At 39.4% G+C, this 16,618-nt stretch overlaps 1 protein-coding gene across 4 annotated transcripts in view; it reads left to right on the top strand.

Annotated features, from left to right (window-relative positions):
- Positions 1-16,618, top strand: part of NRXN1 (neurexin 1) — a 1,084,317-nt gene that overhangs the window by 537,219 nt on the left and 530,480 nt on the right. For all 4 annotated transcript variants that reach the window (XM_058667775.1, XM_058667773.1, XM_058667774.1 and 1 more), the window contains exon 13: positions 11,256-11,429. In XM_058667775.1, coding sequence (XP_058523758.1) covers positions 11,256-11,429 — 174 coding nt within the window. The remainder of the gene's footprint in view (positions 1-11,255; positions 11,430-16,618) is intronic.

Raw genomic sequence — 16,618 nt, 5'->3', positions numbered from 1 at the left:
GAGCATTCAGATACTTAAGGATAAAATAATATTTTTATTTGTGAAACTTATAATATTTTAGAAGGTCTTTGACACATCTGTGAAGCTGTTTGGCGTGTGCTTTATGCCACTTTGTCCTTTTAAACTATCCAGAAAGTCGCTGTAGCTGTAACCTCTTTTATCTTGTATTTCTGAGTGGAGAGCGGGTGCCATTTTTGACCTGTATTAAACAGGCCATTATTCTAGGAAAGCACAGTTCTTTTATACTCTTTATGCTTACCCTGTACACCACTAGCTCTTCCCTATCCTAAAAAAGTTCATTTTTTTTTCTAAATAAGAAAAAAATCTGTGAAATAAAAAAACGTACTTGGGAAATAAAAGAAAGTGAAATTGTTGCATAGAACTATGCAAAGGCTTGTGAAAAATAACACTTTTCACATGGCTATTATTAGTCCCAGCCTTATGTAAGTTTGTTAATTTTCAGAATGGTCATTTCTGAATTCCTTTGCTAGTTTATTGCTGACACTAAGATTTTTCGTAAACGGAGAAGAAAATGAGGTCAGCTGGGGAAAGAGGCCCTGTGAACTCCAGGTGCTGGGGTGCACTGTTCTTCTAGGGTGGGGTCTGTTGCTCTGGACAGGTAACCTAGCTTTCTAGAAGGGTCGTTTGAGCTCCCATGAGGAGGAGTAACAGTAACCTCCCTGAGGTTGTGATGGTCACAGGCTGCTGTGAGGACGTGATGGAGTAAGAGTTGCCAGAACATCTTTCAAACTGAGGTGCTGTGCCCAGGAAGGTTGGAAGAATATATATGAGGGCGAGAGACGGCTCACCTGTGTGCAGCTCTGGAGAGTATCAAACAGCAGGTGGAAAATGAAACACGTCATGGTGACAAGATTGGCTGCTGCAAAGGATGTCTTAGGTATCCGAAGTGGCAGCCGCTTGGATGAGAGCAAAAGGAAAAAATTGAAAATATCTGTACCTGGTTTTCACCTCAGGTAATTTTAACAACGTAAAGCCATGAGATGAAGTTAGCTTGGCAAGAATTTATATGCCTGAACTCACACCCCATCTGCTACAGTGTCCCAGGAACAGATTACATTTAAAGCAAGATGGATTACCACATGTATCCCTACAGTGATGGCTTTTATTCCTTCCCAGTTGGCAGGCCTACCAGGTTTTCCACAGTCTGTTGGCCAAACACACAAACAAAGCCCGTCTTCATGTTGTAAGTTTTGGAAGCATACTTCTTAAAAAATTCTGTTTCTTCGGACAATTTCATTTCACAGCTTCAAAATGCAAAGTATCCTTTATTTGTTCAGTAGGCATATTAACAATTTTCAGTTTCAGGAACTGACTATGAGATAATATCGAGGCCTGAACACAAGCCTTAGTAAAATGTCCTCCCAGTAGCTTCTATCATGTTGGTATTAGGTTGTGGGTACTTGGGAGTAAAAATTTATCCCTTTTTTTTTAAAAAAGATTTATTTCATTTTTACTGCAAAGTCAGATATACAGAGAGGAGGAGAGAGAGAGGAAGATCTTCCATCCAATGATTCACTCCCCAAGCGGCCACAACGGCCAGAGCTGTGCCGATCCAAAACCAGGAGCCAAGAGCTTCCTCCAGTTCTCCCACATGGGTGCAGGGTCCCAAGGCTTTGGGCCATCCTCGACCACTTTCTCAGGGCATAAACAGGGAGCTGGATGGGAAGTGGAGCAGCCGGGAGGTCAGGAGGTACTCTTTCATAGACAGACTGCTATACATTTAAATTCAATTCTCTCAGTGATTTTGATGAAATTAAAGATTGTGTTCTTGTTTGTGTGGTGTTAGCCAGGCTGTGAGAGTCTGCTCCACAATCAGGAGTACCCGTGGCTGTCCAGGTCCTAGTCCAGAGGCAGTCCTGCTAGCTAGTGAGAAAGGAAGATGGATCTAGCCAGCTCCCTAGGACAGAGCATCCGGGGGCCAAACACCTAATTGGCTGTGCTCTGTAGCCACATGGTGCCCGTTGTCCCCACAAAGGCTTCATGTTTCAGGTTCTATTTGCATATGGAGCAGCCTGGCGAAGGATGGACTTCCTAGAGACAGAGTAAGGCCAGGGGAGGCTGAAGTTTCATTTCCCACAAGACTCCCTTCGCTCCCCACTCTGTGATAATCATCATTATACTTCTAACTTCTGTGAGATCACCTTTTGTTAGACTCCATATAGGAGTGAGGTCATGTGAAACCTGTCTATTTGTGCTTGGCTTATTTCACTTAACATAATGACCTCCCGTTCTATCTAGGTTATTGCCAGAAAAAAAACCAAGACTCTATCCTATTTTATGGTTGAGGAGTATCTCAGAAATAAATGTGATTTTAATATAGGGTTCTTTATTTTTAGCTCCCTACCAAGATTTTTGGACTTATTTTAACAACACTTAGACTCACCTTAAGCCCTGGTTACCACACAGTGATACCCGGAACAGTTTCTACATCTCTACTGCCACCTCTCATAAATATGTGTTAAAATTGGCCATGGATTACTTTATCAAATTACAAGATGTGGAAAATACTACTGTCCTGAATTCTGTTAATGAGCTGAATGGTTCGACCTCTGTGTTCAGTGTGGGGATGGGACAGGATGGGTGTACATTTGGTGCAGTGCTAAGATCTGTGGGTGGAAGTGCTTCTTTCAGAGTATGTATACTGTCAGAATATCTAGGATTTTGTTTCTGTCCGACTATCTGTCTCCATCTCTCTTTCTCTTTATCTTTCAAATAAAATGAAAAATAAACATGAAGGAAGGAATCAGTATTAGAAAAATTCTCCACAGTTAACTTCATTCATTAAAAAAAAGAAGGATTGTATCTATTGGAAAGGCAGAGCTACAGAGAAAAAGAAAAAGACAGTGAGGTCATCCATCCAGTGGTTCACTACTCAAGTGGCAATAATGTCCGGAAATTGGCCAGGCATAGACCAGGAACCTGAAGCTCCTGCTGGGCCTCCCGAATGGGTGGCGGGAACCAAAGCGCTTGGCTCATCTTTTGCTGAATCCCAGGCATATTATCAGGGAGTTGGGTTAAAAGTGGAGCAAGCAAGACTAGAAATGGTGCCCATATGGGATGCTGGTGTTGCAAGCAGTAGTTTAATGTACTGCTCGATGATCCTGCCCACTTATTCATTATTTCTCAGGGGAGATAAACCAAGAGCAAATCTAAGTGTGGTACCTCTAACACCTTACCTATATCTTGTTGCTTAAATGATAATTTACTGGTTGTTAATTACTAATTCATTCATTCTTGCAGTGAGTCAACAATTATTTTTGAATGCCTACCAAGTAAAATGAGGACAAAAAGTTGCTTGGATTTGTGATAATTTCTCCAATGAATTCGTAGATAAATGAAAAGATCAGATATCAAAACACCAAATAGTTGGGGAATTTGATTATGAGAGAAGAGGCTCAGGGGTTGGTGCCCTTGACATTGTAGGCTAAGCCTCTGCTTGGAGTCTTAGCATCCCACATATGAACTGATTTATGTTCCGGCTTCTCCGCTTTCAGTTCAGCTCCCTGTTTATGGCTTAGGAAAGCAGCCAAGAATGGCTCAAGTCCTTGAGCCCTATATCCACGCAGGAGGAGGCTCCTGGCTTCAGGACGCCTCAGGTCTCGCCGTTGGGACCATTTGGAGAGTGAACATATGGATAGAATCTCTCTCTCTCTCTCTCCTCTCCCCCCTCTCTCTTTCTGTCTATGTAACTCTGTTGTAAAAACAAAAAAAGAGAGAGGATTAAAATTGTATGGGAACTCAGATCATATCTGCTTACAACTGTCTTAGACCTTATTTAGATGATAGAGAGGAGAGTATTAAAGATATTTGAACAGAGTTGGGGAGACTGATGTGATGTTAAGGAGGCTGGGTAGAGGCAGGAACAACAGGTAATGCATTACAGAAAGAAAAGAAAGGGAAAAAGAAAAGAAAATGTGTCCAGGGGAAAAGGTCCAGAGAACAAGCAGTGGGAATGTAAATGGAGGGGCAGGTGTCAGAGGTCAAGGCAGAGTCTAGTCATCCATCCTTGGGAGATGTGAGAGAAGGAATAGAGTTAAAAATGACTTTGATATTTCAATCAGGGTAGCAAATAGACTAGAAAATGTGACAGTTATAAAACAAGGAAGTCTGGAGGTAGTTTCCCAGTGGGGGAGTGAGTGATGGTTTCATTTTAGTCTGAACCTAGAAATCCAGATCAAACTTAAAGAAACATTTTCACATATATTTCTTACAGAAGCAAAAATAGCTTGTTGTATGATAAAACCCTTTATATGTCAGAGAAGACTAACTTGAGTAGACATTAAAAGACAAGTAATATCTCATATTCGCAACCTTGCATTTCTACAATTAATCCATTTTCCCATAGATATCCACTAAAAACAAAGATTTTATATCTAAGAGCAAGATCTCAACTAGAATAACCCTTTTGACTTCAATGCAAAATATATGGCTTGCGTTGTACTAAAATTTATCTTGTATGGTATTTGTTGTTCAGTGCTAAATGCCATTTATTATTAACACTTTCTATTTTCCTACTCATACACTCAAATACGTTAGGAAAATATCATTGACTTCCTATGATTTTTGCTTTCATTAATTTAATATTAATTTAAAATAAGCCTGGCATAGGAATTAGAAAGTTTTGGTTTTATACTCAGAAAGAAAATTAAAAAAAATTTGTTCTGCAAGAATTATGCGTCATTGTTATTTCTATCTACCAACGCTTACAACCTGCTGTTGAGAGAGGCTGTATTTAGATTGTCTCCCTCTCCAAAAGCTTTTTTTACTACATCTGGATAAGATCTGACATGATGCTTCGTAATGATTGTTCTAAGAAGGTTGAAGACCGTGATCTGGGGGAACAGAGTTTGCTCCCTGGAGTACAAGAGGCACCCGTTTATAGAATTTGGTTAAAAGTTAGCCCAGACAGTTGTTCTTTTTCTACCAATCACAAAAATTAAAAGTTAGTTGCCTCCGAATTTTCTATAATGTCAGAGTGAAGCGGCCAGGACTGTAGTTTCTCTGGGTCTCTCCCTGGGAAAGGAAGCCTGTACATGGGACTTCAGCTTTTTATCCTCCTCAAAATGTTAGGTAGAGGAACTTGCAGGAGCCTCTTGAAGTTTCCCTAGAGTCTTAGCAATCAAAATCTACAAGGCAATTGTAATTTAATGTATACCTTTAGAAAAAATTAAAATAAAACTGTACTATTTAAGAGGCACAAAACTGTACATATGAATAAACAGGAAAGCTGAGTCAGAGGACTAATTATACCTTGACACTTGCATTCCACTCTTGGGAGGCGAAGTATGCAATCCTTGCTTTAATTGCTTCAATGCTCCCTGTTTTAAGAAAAGAGAAAGCTACCTACCCCTTCATGTCTGTGCCTTTGGTGATGGCTCCCAGGGGTTTATCCACAGCCAAACTCCTGTCCTTCTAAGTCCCAGGTTTGTTTCATTGGATCCCTACAGGACACACCTACTCAGGTTTCACGTTTAGTGTTAGTCCTGTCTCCTCCAGACCTGCTTTGGATACTTGTAATTTCTGCTTTTTTTTCTTTCCTAGCCAGTTGTCACAATTCTGTTGTGTTACTAAAAAAGCTTTTTTTTGGACTTGCTTCGCCAACATTCTTTGCAGCATGTCATCAATACCTGAGATCTCCTCTGATCCAGTCACACCTGGTCTTTTCTCCTGTGTGAATGCTGTTTTGGTTTTTGTCTCATGGAGTATCTGTGATGTTTTCCATGTCTGATACCTCCATTCATGTGACTTGATTAATGTCTCCTGTGCTTGATCCTGGTCTCAGCTCTTCTTGTCTCTCAAGCAAGGTCCACAAACATTTTTCATTTCTGTAATCTTCTCTGGCATATTTAACCCGCTTATGTGAGCATGTCCAGTGTTGCTTGGTGTCAGACTTGGTATGGCAATGGAGATCCTTGAACTCCAATAAAATGAATGCACAATGCACTGAATAACTGAGTCATACAAGATAGGTGCCATGAGAGATTTACGGTCTTGCCATCTTGTCACTTCATTAGTACTATTAACAAGGAAACAAACAAGGCTCCTTATTCTGTACACCACAGCATGTAGTAAATGCTGGATGCTCCAATATAGACAGCCACGTGTGAGTCATGTGCTGAGTACCTGCTGCTTAGAGAATGTTTTACATGTGTGCTCTGTGGTCCTCATGGCCTCAAAGATAGATTTATTGTCCCCATGTCACAGGTAGTGTATGCAGCCCTCCGAGAAGTTATATAACTTAACAATATGAAGAGAACCAAAAAGTAGGATAGCCAGGATTTGTAGCTTGGATAACTAATAGGCCCTTTGATTGTTCCTACATTTTCTGGGGAGTGGTACTGCACCCTCACCTCCAAGCACTCACGGAGAACGTCCTCTGAAGGAACATGATATGCATGTGTGTGTGTGGTGTTGGAGATACAGATATGTTGCGATTTCCATTAAAATATCATTCTTCAAGTATTGGAGGTTGACTAACTTTAAATGTATTCTATCTTTTTCTGAATAGTCCCCAAATCTATTTTTTGTCTTATTGATTATATACATGGCCTACCAAGAATATGAATAAGTCAGCCACTGGAAGAGGTAACAGGCTTCCTTCAAATCTACAGGAAACTTGGCTCTTAGTGGATGTCCTTTGTGACTTGTGTTCACACACAGTGTCCTTCAGAAGCCTATCTGCCTTCACATGCAGAGGGGCCTTTGCTTGCAAGGAACCATTAGTACTAATGGGTCATTTTCAGCCCGTTACTCCATGGATCAAAAGAAGCTGCATCTTTGATGAAGTGGTGAAAGCACATAGGGCTTAGACCACTTAGGGGTTTCCTTTGTTCTCCTTATATGAAAACTCACCAAGACACTGTAGATCACTGCTATATGGGGAAGTTTTTTTTTTTTAAGGACTAAGTGGTGATACTAAGTGTAGCATCAGTAAAGAAAATGAAAATGAATCCTCTACTTACAAAGCCAAGTTCATTCACCTGCTTAGATTGATATTTTCTGCTCTTAATTAACACAGGAGAAAGATTATTCATTCTCTTCAATAAGCTTTTAAAAGTTGACAGGTAGAAAGTTTGCTAATTAGAATAACTAGGGATGAAGGCAGGAAGAGAGGGCAGGAAGGAAGAAGCACTCTAGAATTAGCTGTCTTCCCATTCATTCTGTTATCCTTCCCCTTTCCTGATTTTTTTCTCTTGTGGCCTCAGTCCATCAGGTGACTGATAACACGTTCTGAATGTGCACTGTGCTTAGATCCATGTGAATAGTATGGGTGAACCTGAAACAAATAAGGACTCAATTTCACTCCTTTAGAAAGTGTCTGTAAGCACGAAGAATACTGTTTGTGAAATATATGACCTTTTGGGAAAAAAAAGGTTTATTATCTTTTTTATTGGAAAGGCAGATTTACAGAGAGAAGCTGATACAGAGGGAAGTATCCTCCATCTGCTGATTCACTCCCCAAGTGGCTACAATGGCCAGAGCTGAGCTGATACAAAGCCAGGAGTCAGGAGATTCTTCTAGGTCTCCCATGTTGGTACAGGTTCCCAAGGCTTTGGGCTATCCTTCACTACTTTGTCAAGTGATAATCAGGGAACTTAAATATATGGTCTTTTTTTTTAAAGATTTATTTATTTTATTACAAAGTCAGATGTACAGAGAGAGGAGGAGAGACAGAGAGGAAGATCTTCCGTCCGATGATTCACTCCGCAAGTGAGCCGCAATGGCCGGTGCACGCCAATCCGAAGCCGGGACCAGGAACCTCCTCCAGGTCTCCTACACGGGTGCAGGGTCCCAAAGCTTTGGGCCGTCCTCAACTGCTTTCCCAGGCCACAAGCAGGGAGCTGGATGGGAAGTGGAGCTGCCGGGATTAGAACCGGCACCCATATGGGATCCTGGGGCGTTCAAGGTGAGGACTTTAGCCGCTAGGCCACGCCGCTAGGCCCAATATATGGTCTTTATATATAACTTTCAGTATTAAGTTCAACATCTGAAAAATCTGAAGCAGCACCCAAGAAGCCCTCATTCAATTACCCATTGATCTCCATGACTATATTCGTTAAGCTATGAAATTTCCTAACATTTAGTTCAGCAAATGAAAGCTGGCAGTATTTCTTGGCGTTGATATCATGCATTGACATGTAAAAATATAAATCTCAGGCCATTATCTCTAATGTTCAAGAAAGGTAGCTTTTTCTGTATTTATGGAACTCATCTTGGTATCTTGTTTTGAACTCTGACACTTTGAGTTAATAAAAATGTAATCTTAGTCAATTTTAGTTTCCTTCCTACCCTGTTCTTATATGTACGTTCCTGGAGGGGGGTGAGACTTTCATTGTAACAAATTTGGGGAGGTGGAGATGGCATGGAAACTGATCTCAAAGACTGTGTTGTCGAAAGTCAGGTGCCCACTGAATTGCTGCCTAGCATCTTCAGTTGTGTATGCATGGCCTCTTTAGGTCAAGTATTCTTTCCTACTGTCTCTGTGCCAGTATGGACAGGATTCGATTGCTTCCATAGCACAGTGAAGTACAGAGAGTTCTGGGTGTCTGTCTAAACCCCTACCATGTCTGACTTTACCATTCAGTCATTTCCTCTCTAGTTTCACACTATGGCCTTTGGCCTCTCCTGAGAACATTTGCACAGATCCATGTTGTTCCACTAAGCCTACCTGAGGTTTTGACATCCAGCAGGGCTATGTCCTCAGATTAGAAAGTCATGGAGTCTTCTGGCATTCACCTATGACTACAATTGCATGACTATGCTCCTACAACTTTATCTCCTGCTTGCCCTGCTGGTGAAGGCAGGAGAAGTTTTCACATACACATATGTTCTGTTTGCTTCATTCCTTGAAGAGATTTGACTTTATCTTCAAATAGGAAAATGTTTTTTTTTCTGTCTTTGATTTCTGATTCATGTTATTTTTATGATACAGAAAACCTGTATCATAAAGAAAAGGAGTAAATAAAAATATGGAGGGAAAAAATCAAGTAGTTTTTGGGAAGGGATCCCAGGCCCTACATAATTGCACCATAAAATTCAAAATTTAAAAAAAAATCAAGTTGTATTTCAAAAATAGCATTCTTGTTTAAAAAGAAAAAAAATATTTTTTGAAAAATCAAGTCTGCGGAGAGAAGGAGAAACAAAGATTTTTCCATCTGCTAATTCTCTTCCTGAATGGCTGCAATGGCTGGAGCTAAGCCAATCTAAAGCCAGGAATGCGTGCAGGGTCCCAAGGCTTTGGGTCATCATCTTCTTTCCCAGGCCACAAGCAGGGAGATGGAGGAGAAGTAGAGCAGCCGGGACACGAGCTAGAGCCTACATGGGATCCTAGAGTGTGCAAGGTGAGGACTTTAGCCATTTTTGAGGGCCTACCACACTGGGCCGTCAAAAACAGTATTCCATCTTAGACCAAATATGCTATGCTTAAGTATGAAAGGTGAAAATTAATAATCAATACATTTTGTAATTATTTGAGGTGGAGGAAGTAAGCACATCTAGTATCTTTAGTTTAACTTGCGTAGGAACAGTGGCATCTTGGTACCAGACTTTAAGAGTTTTAATGTGTCAGGGGAACTATGTGCTTAGATTTTTAAAATTAAATGATTTGGTGCAAGCCTCATTGTCAGTATTGCAATTTAAACTTTCAAATCTGACGATTTCACCCTATGTAGAAGCAAATAGCTTGGTTTAATGTCATTCACTGAATGCCAGTAGTGTGTCTGGGTTGGAGACCATGGCATTATCATCCATGACTCAAGAAATAGTATGTGTGTCAGTTCTTTCTGTCCAGTCTCGTGGACCAGAGGGGTCTGTATCAACATTAGGAATGCAGGAATTTTGTATTATCCTGGGGAAAAAAATTGCCAAAAGATATGAAGTTGGATTCAATGGTCAATGTGAGAGCAAACATTCAAATGGCCGTGAAACATGAAGAACTAGTGAAGAGTATGTTATGAGAACATGCAGGCAGGGGCAGTATATTATGGAATTTTTAGATCACTACCCAGTTTTCTGCATTGATAAAGCATTTACTAGAGCCAGTGACCTACATCTTCTGAATGTGACCGAATGTGGTAAATGAGATGTAAGAAGGAAACCCAAATGTAAATTGCAACCATTTTTTTAATATATAAAGCTATATTTCATAAAGTAGGGGAATTCCAAACCAAGACTTGGAGATAACAAATATGAGACAAAGTTTACATTAGGATCTTCAATAAAATTCAGAAAATAAGCCAGTAACTTTGTAACCATTCTCAAGGCATAGGATTGGAAGTAGTGTCACTTTCCCCGAAGAGGAGCCGCCTGAAGAAGGCTGTGATGTTCAGTCATTGGCAGGCTTAGGCAGTGAGGAAGTGAACAGAATTAGGAGGATCAAGGATGGCAGGGATAATGATTTCAGACATTAGAGAGAACTTGAGCTTCTGTACATCTAAACAACCCGGAATTCTGTAAGCAACAGATAAACTTGGCAATGCCATTGACTCTCTGCTATGTCCACCTTAAATATTTTATTTGATTTAATGTTTGTAACAGTTCTATGGAAGAGATTGCACTGTTCTCAATTCGGAAATTAGTATACTAGGGGCTGGCACTGTGGCATAGCAGGTCAAGCCACCATGTGCAATGGGGGTATCGCAGAGACACCCGTTAGTACCCTTGCTGCTCGGCTTCCTTTCCTGCTAATGGCTCCAGAAAAGCAGCAAAGGGTGGTTCAAGTGTCTGGGCTTCTGTCACCCATGTGAGAGGTCTAGATGGAGCTCCTGGCTTCTGCCTTTTCCCAGCCCTGGCTTTTGTGGCCATTTGAGGGAGTGATCTAGCAGGTCGCAGATCTCTCTCTCCCTCTCCCTCTGTAACTCTGACTCTTAAAGCACATACATGAAAATTTTTTCTTTAATAATAGGAATGAATGTACTAATAATCAGAGAGACTTCAGGAGGCCATGGTAATTAACTGGGCTCAAATTTCAGTGCAAGAGTTAGCATCGTCATGGTTCTATGTAGACACCTCTTTCCACTTGGTCACATCATATCCCATTCCTTCAGTTTTCCCTGGAAGTAACTTTCAGAAATTTCTTCTAGTGCCAATGAATTTTAAGTAAAGTGTTGTGTCAGAAATGTGCTTTTCAATTCATATAAGGAAAAGGAACCCTCCCAGTCTTGTTCCCCATCCTGCTGTGTGTTTAAAGTTGATAACATTTTTCTTTTGTGACAAAAGCTTTGATCTTCCCACAGGTGACTTGTACATAGGAGGAGTGGCTAAGGAAACATACAAATCCTTGCCCAAACTCGTTCATGCCAAGGAAGGCTTTCAAGGCTGCCTGGCCTCAGTTGACTTAAATGGACGGCTTCCAGACCTCATTTCAGACGCTATCCTCTGCAATGGACAAATTGAGAGAGGATGTGAAGGTACTAGATCTTTGTCATTATACCCTGTTTCTTTTTCATTATACCCTAACCAAGTCCCTGTATAAGTGAGAGCAGTTCTCACTAGCCAGTAAAATTCTAACTGGTTTAATATCAGGAATTAGGCATTCTTACACGTGTTTTAAACTTTCTACCCATACATCTTAAGTTTTCAAACTGCTTGCATGCCTACATTAGTGTCTAATGCAAAATGGGGTTCTATCTGTGCTTTTTGTTATATCCTGCTTCTTTTCATTCAATAGTTAATTGAATTAGTGTTTTACCTGTTCTGGAGTGATTTACATCAAATAGATATCTATTTAAACCATAAAAATGCCTTGTACCAGTACTAATTGATTTGAGCCCATTTTTTTTAACTTTTCATTCAAAGGAGTCTAACAAAAAATGAAATTTGGATACTGTATTCTCAAATCATTAATTTATTTGTATGTATCTGGCAATAGGAATGTGTCTTGTCAATTATCAATTTGTGTTAGCAAAAATGGCTGTCTTACATTACTGAACGCTCGTAATCCGTCCTACAAAAAATGCATTAAAATATCTTCTTTTGTGTGTGCTCATGCTCTCCTTCAGACCATGATCTGTAGGAATGTTCTTTCTATTTCTACTTACATTTGGGGACTTTTTTTTACTTCAACATCTGAGATAATTGAGATAATTCTCCCTGCAGCCCAGAATCATAATTAAATCATGTCATGATTGTATATCTCAGTATATATTGCTACTTCTTTAATGATGTACACAGTGTGGGCCATTTTTATAAAAATAGTTTCAAAAAATAAAACCTTATAGGGGAATGAAGAAGAAAGAAATGTGAATTCCTATCATCCACGAGATTATAAATCATTTCTTATCAGTGCAGTCATCCCATTACATATAGCAATTAACCTGTGCATATGGGGATTTTTATTTGAAAATAATTTTCTTTCTGCAACATAAGTTTTCCTGAAAAATCAGGGGAAACTCAAGCTGTGTTTTAATACTGCCAGAGCATGATAAAAGCCTTCATTCAATTCATTTTTAATGTTGCTGTCATATTTATTTTTCTGTTTCATATGTTGGCATAGAAATTTTGTAAAATTAAGAGAAACTGATGTTTTTCCTCCTTTTCCCATTTTAGTAAATGATACAAAATTGATAAGTGGAAGAATTCCCTCTGATAGATGGAAATAACAGTGTAGGGAATGATTTTGGTTCTTTGAGTTAATATAATTAGTAGGGATATGGGCATTTACTGTATTTTAAAGAATAAGTTGCTATAAGCTTTTCTTGCATGTATTTTTCAAACAGGCCTTTGTATTAGTTGCTTGATAAGTTGTCTCTCAGTTATAAGATGGTGGAGGTAGACAAACCCATAAGATAGAAAACACGGCACACATACACAGAATCCCCACCGCCAGCATCTGATGTTAGTGGGTGAACGTAACATTTCGTGGCAGCAAGATGTATTAACAAGCCATATTTGAAGTATTGATATTTGGTGGTGTTTTCCAACATAATCTATCATACAATTAAGACGATAATCATACATCCTCTAGGGTGGCCTTGATCGGCTATATGAACATCTGGATGTATTCAGTAGACTTGAGTTAGCAAGCTTTAACTCATGATGAAGTCTATTTTGTATGATTCCTAGCAAGCATGTTAGATATGTCTATCACAGGTACAATTGAGGAGACTTACACTTTTGGTTCTGGTGGGTAAATTTTTGATAAATTTTCTCTAGATTGCTGTGTCATGGCATTTCAGTTTAAGCCGCTTTGGAATCACTAGATTTCCATATTTTTTATGTAGATATTTTTATTAATAATGTTAAATTGACAAAACATAACATTTGATGTAGTGGCATATATATATAATCTCTCTTCATTCCTTTTTAGCATATCAGATTTGTATATTTGTCACAAGTAATGAACCATATGTAGCTCCCTCAATATTTTAAATCCAAATTTCTTTTATCTCTTCCATTCAACCAAGTTCTTAGTAATTAGCATTCTATATTCAGCTTCCGTTTTTAAAATGTACACAGTGTTACATCTGATTTAACCAACTAATATATTGTCAAGATTTTTTAATCATTCCTACCCTGAAAGACCTGCAAAGCTGTGTCCCTTATGTCCAAAAAACTGAGTTCTTCCCTCCCTGGTTATTTACTGCTTTTCATGTCTAACATACTTCAGTAGACAAAAGTTTATTTTATTTATAAAATATATCTCAGTTAGGGAAGAGACCCTATCTTAATCCCTAATGTTTCCCAAGCATGAGCCTGCATTAGAATTATCTAGAAAAGTCTTAAAATGCCAGCTATTGAACACCGGCTCTAGGAGTTTCTGAGTCAGTAGAACTAGATAGGAGCCTATAGTTTGTAATTCTAATGAGCTCCCAAATGATGTTGTTGATGTTGGTCTGGGGACTAGACTGTCAGTAACAACTTTGGTAGCATTTTCCTGCTTAGGTAGCAGAAAATAGAGACTGGGAATCAACCAGTGAGCAGGTTCCCCAAAGTGTATACATCTTCTCTTAAAAAGTCAGTGGCACTTTACAGATAGTCCTTACACTGGAACTGTAACATACAGCCTCTGATGCCTTATATGCTACAGAAATGCTTTTCTTGGGGCAGACACTAGATAGAGTAGTTAAGTTGCCATTTGGAACACCCTTTGGAATGCGTATTGCATGTCTGAATGCTTTCTTCATGTGTCAGACACTCTCCCTCCTGACCAGCTCCTGGATAACGCATACCCTGGGAGACTGCCGACGATGTCTTGAGTACTTGTGCCCTGACCCCCAGGTGGGAAACTTGGCTTGAGTTCCGCACACCTGACCTCAGCCTAATTCATCTCCAAAGGTGGCTTTGGGGAGTGAAATTAAACATTAAGATCCTTGTGTCCCTGCCTTTCAAATAAAGGGGAAAATTGTATAGAAAAGAAATATTTCCTTATTAATTATGATAGCTATCATTGCTAAAGGACTGGCGATAATAAACTAGAGTAATTCTCTAAATAACAAATGAGGCATTACTGGTGTTAGATGACAAAACTGAGTTTCAGAGATGTAAAGTGATATCCTCCAAGAGTCCTGCGACTGCTAAGGGGATAAGCCAAGCTTCAAACCCAAGTTTTTTTACTTGGAAGTCCAGACATCTGACTGCTTTCCTCTGTTCTTTATTTGGAGATTATAGTTTTAATTTCATTTTCATCTCATTTTCAAACATGTGCTTATTTTTAATCACTTAATACAAATGTATTATGATTTTTTCCCAATGATATTCAGTGATAAAATGAAAGAAACATTATATAACCAAAGTGAAAAATGAATTCAAGGGCTCTGTCTTGTACAAATGCCTGTTAATGATTAAATGTGATTATTAAAAGGTGAGTGCTTTGAAAACCATGTCTTGTCAGGCATACACATGCATTTTATTGTTATACCTGAAAGTTAAAAAAAAAGTGTCACGGTAATGAAGGCAGTAATCTTAGTAAAGCATGCCTTCATTCTCACATGGAGTGTTGGCAAGTATTAGGAGCATTGCTCTACAGTAAGGGCAGATCCGTTTTTAGAATTGCAATTTCTCTGCTTTTAGAGTTTAGCATCATGTGGAAATTGCATTTATGATCACTTTTGGAAAAGGTGAAAGCAAAATAAGGGTCTTTGTGAGCTTTTACTACTGCTATTTCCCATGCTCCATAGGACAGGTGGACACTCAACGATGTCTGACCTGGGCTAGTGGGCTGACGCCACCTCCTGCTCCTTAGTTATCCCAGGGAGGAGGATGTGGTGGTCAATTGCTTTAAGAAGCTTTATTGAAAAAACGAAACAAAACCTGACATTCATAATCTGCAGCATCACACGACAGAAGTAAATAGATTAAGATCTCTCTTGGATTGCAGTAACAGCAAGACTAAGCAATTTCTAGCTTTATGATACAGTGGATTAAAAAGAAAATTAGGGGCCTGGCTAGGTGACCTAGTGGCCAAAGTCCTCGCCTTGAACATGCCAGGATCCCATATGGGCACCAGTTCTATTCCTGGCAGCTCCGCTTCCCATCCAGCTCCCTGCTTGTGGCCTGGGAAAGCAGTCAAGGACAGCCCAGGGCCTTAGGACCCTGCACCCACGTTTGAGACCTGGAGGAAGTTCCTGGCTCCTGGCTTTGGATCAGTGAAGTTCTGGCCATTGCGGTTGCTTGGGGAGTGAATCATCCGGCGGGAGATCCTCTCTGTCTCTCCTCCTCTCTGTATATCTGACTTTGTAATAAAAATAAATAAATCTTTTTTAAAAAAATTAGATCTATTCATGCCTCCAGGAACTGAGAGATCATTATTAATTCTACCCCTCGTTATAAAATTCTTTTTTTTTGCTGTTTTAATAAACCCATTTATGTAATGATATAAGTCAAAATAGGATTTGCAAGACTGTGGTGTCTGAATTTGAGGAAGTCCACATATATTGGGCTAAATGCAATGTTTTGATGAAAAAATACCTTTACTGAGAAGATTATAATACAAAAGGCATTGTAAGGTACAGATTTAAAATGTGTCTTACAAGAAGATTTAATACATAGGCAAATTGCAGATAATTCTGTGTTATTCAGTAACACACACACCTCAAAGTCTCTCACCACTAATAGAATTTAACTAGGCTGATGTCTATGTTTTTTTATTGCATTTATTAGAAAATGCTTTTAATTTGTATTCTGATGTTCTTTAAGTTGACTGCATTCTCTTTGCGCTCTGAGATAATCCTTCTTAGTGAAGCTTTACTATAATATTCACGAGAAGTCTAGAAAATAAAGCAATCATTGAGGTATAAGAAATACAAGCATAACTTTGGAATTCTTGAGTGGAATACACCCAATCTGATTAGAGAAAGGATGAGCACTCCCCAGTGAAATCCTAAGACACTTTCTGAGGAAGCATTATATTGCGGTTTGTTTCTTCCATTCTTCTTCCATGCATTTCAGGTGATAAGACTCATTTTGATGGTGTGGTGGCATGCCAGACTTCATCTGTTGCCAGTGAAGGGCTGACATCACAGTTTTAAGCCTTAATTTCCAACAGAATGATGAAGGGTTTAGAGAGGAAAACAGAAAGGCACACTTGGTGTGCTAATGACCGTAGCTGACACTGTTTGCGCATGTGACAAATGGTGCTGCATATTCTAAGTAAGTGACA

Source organism: Ochotona princeps, chromosome 8 (assembly GCF_030435755.1).
Source record: "Ochotona princeps isolate mOchPri1 chromosome 8, mOchPri1.hap1, whole genome shotgun sequence".
In the NCBI taxonomy this organism is placed as follows: Eukaryota; Metazoa; Chordata; class Mammalia; order Lagomorpha; family Ochotonidae; genus Ochotona; species Ochotona princeps.
This window is presented reverse-complemented; position numbering and strand designations above follow the sequence as displayed.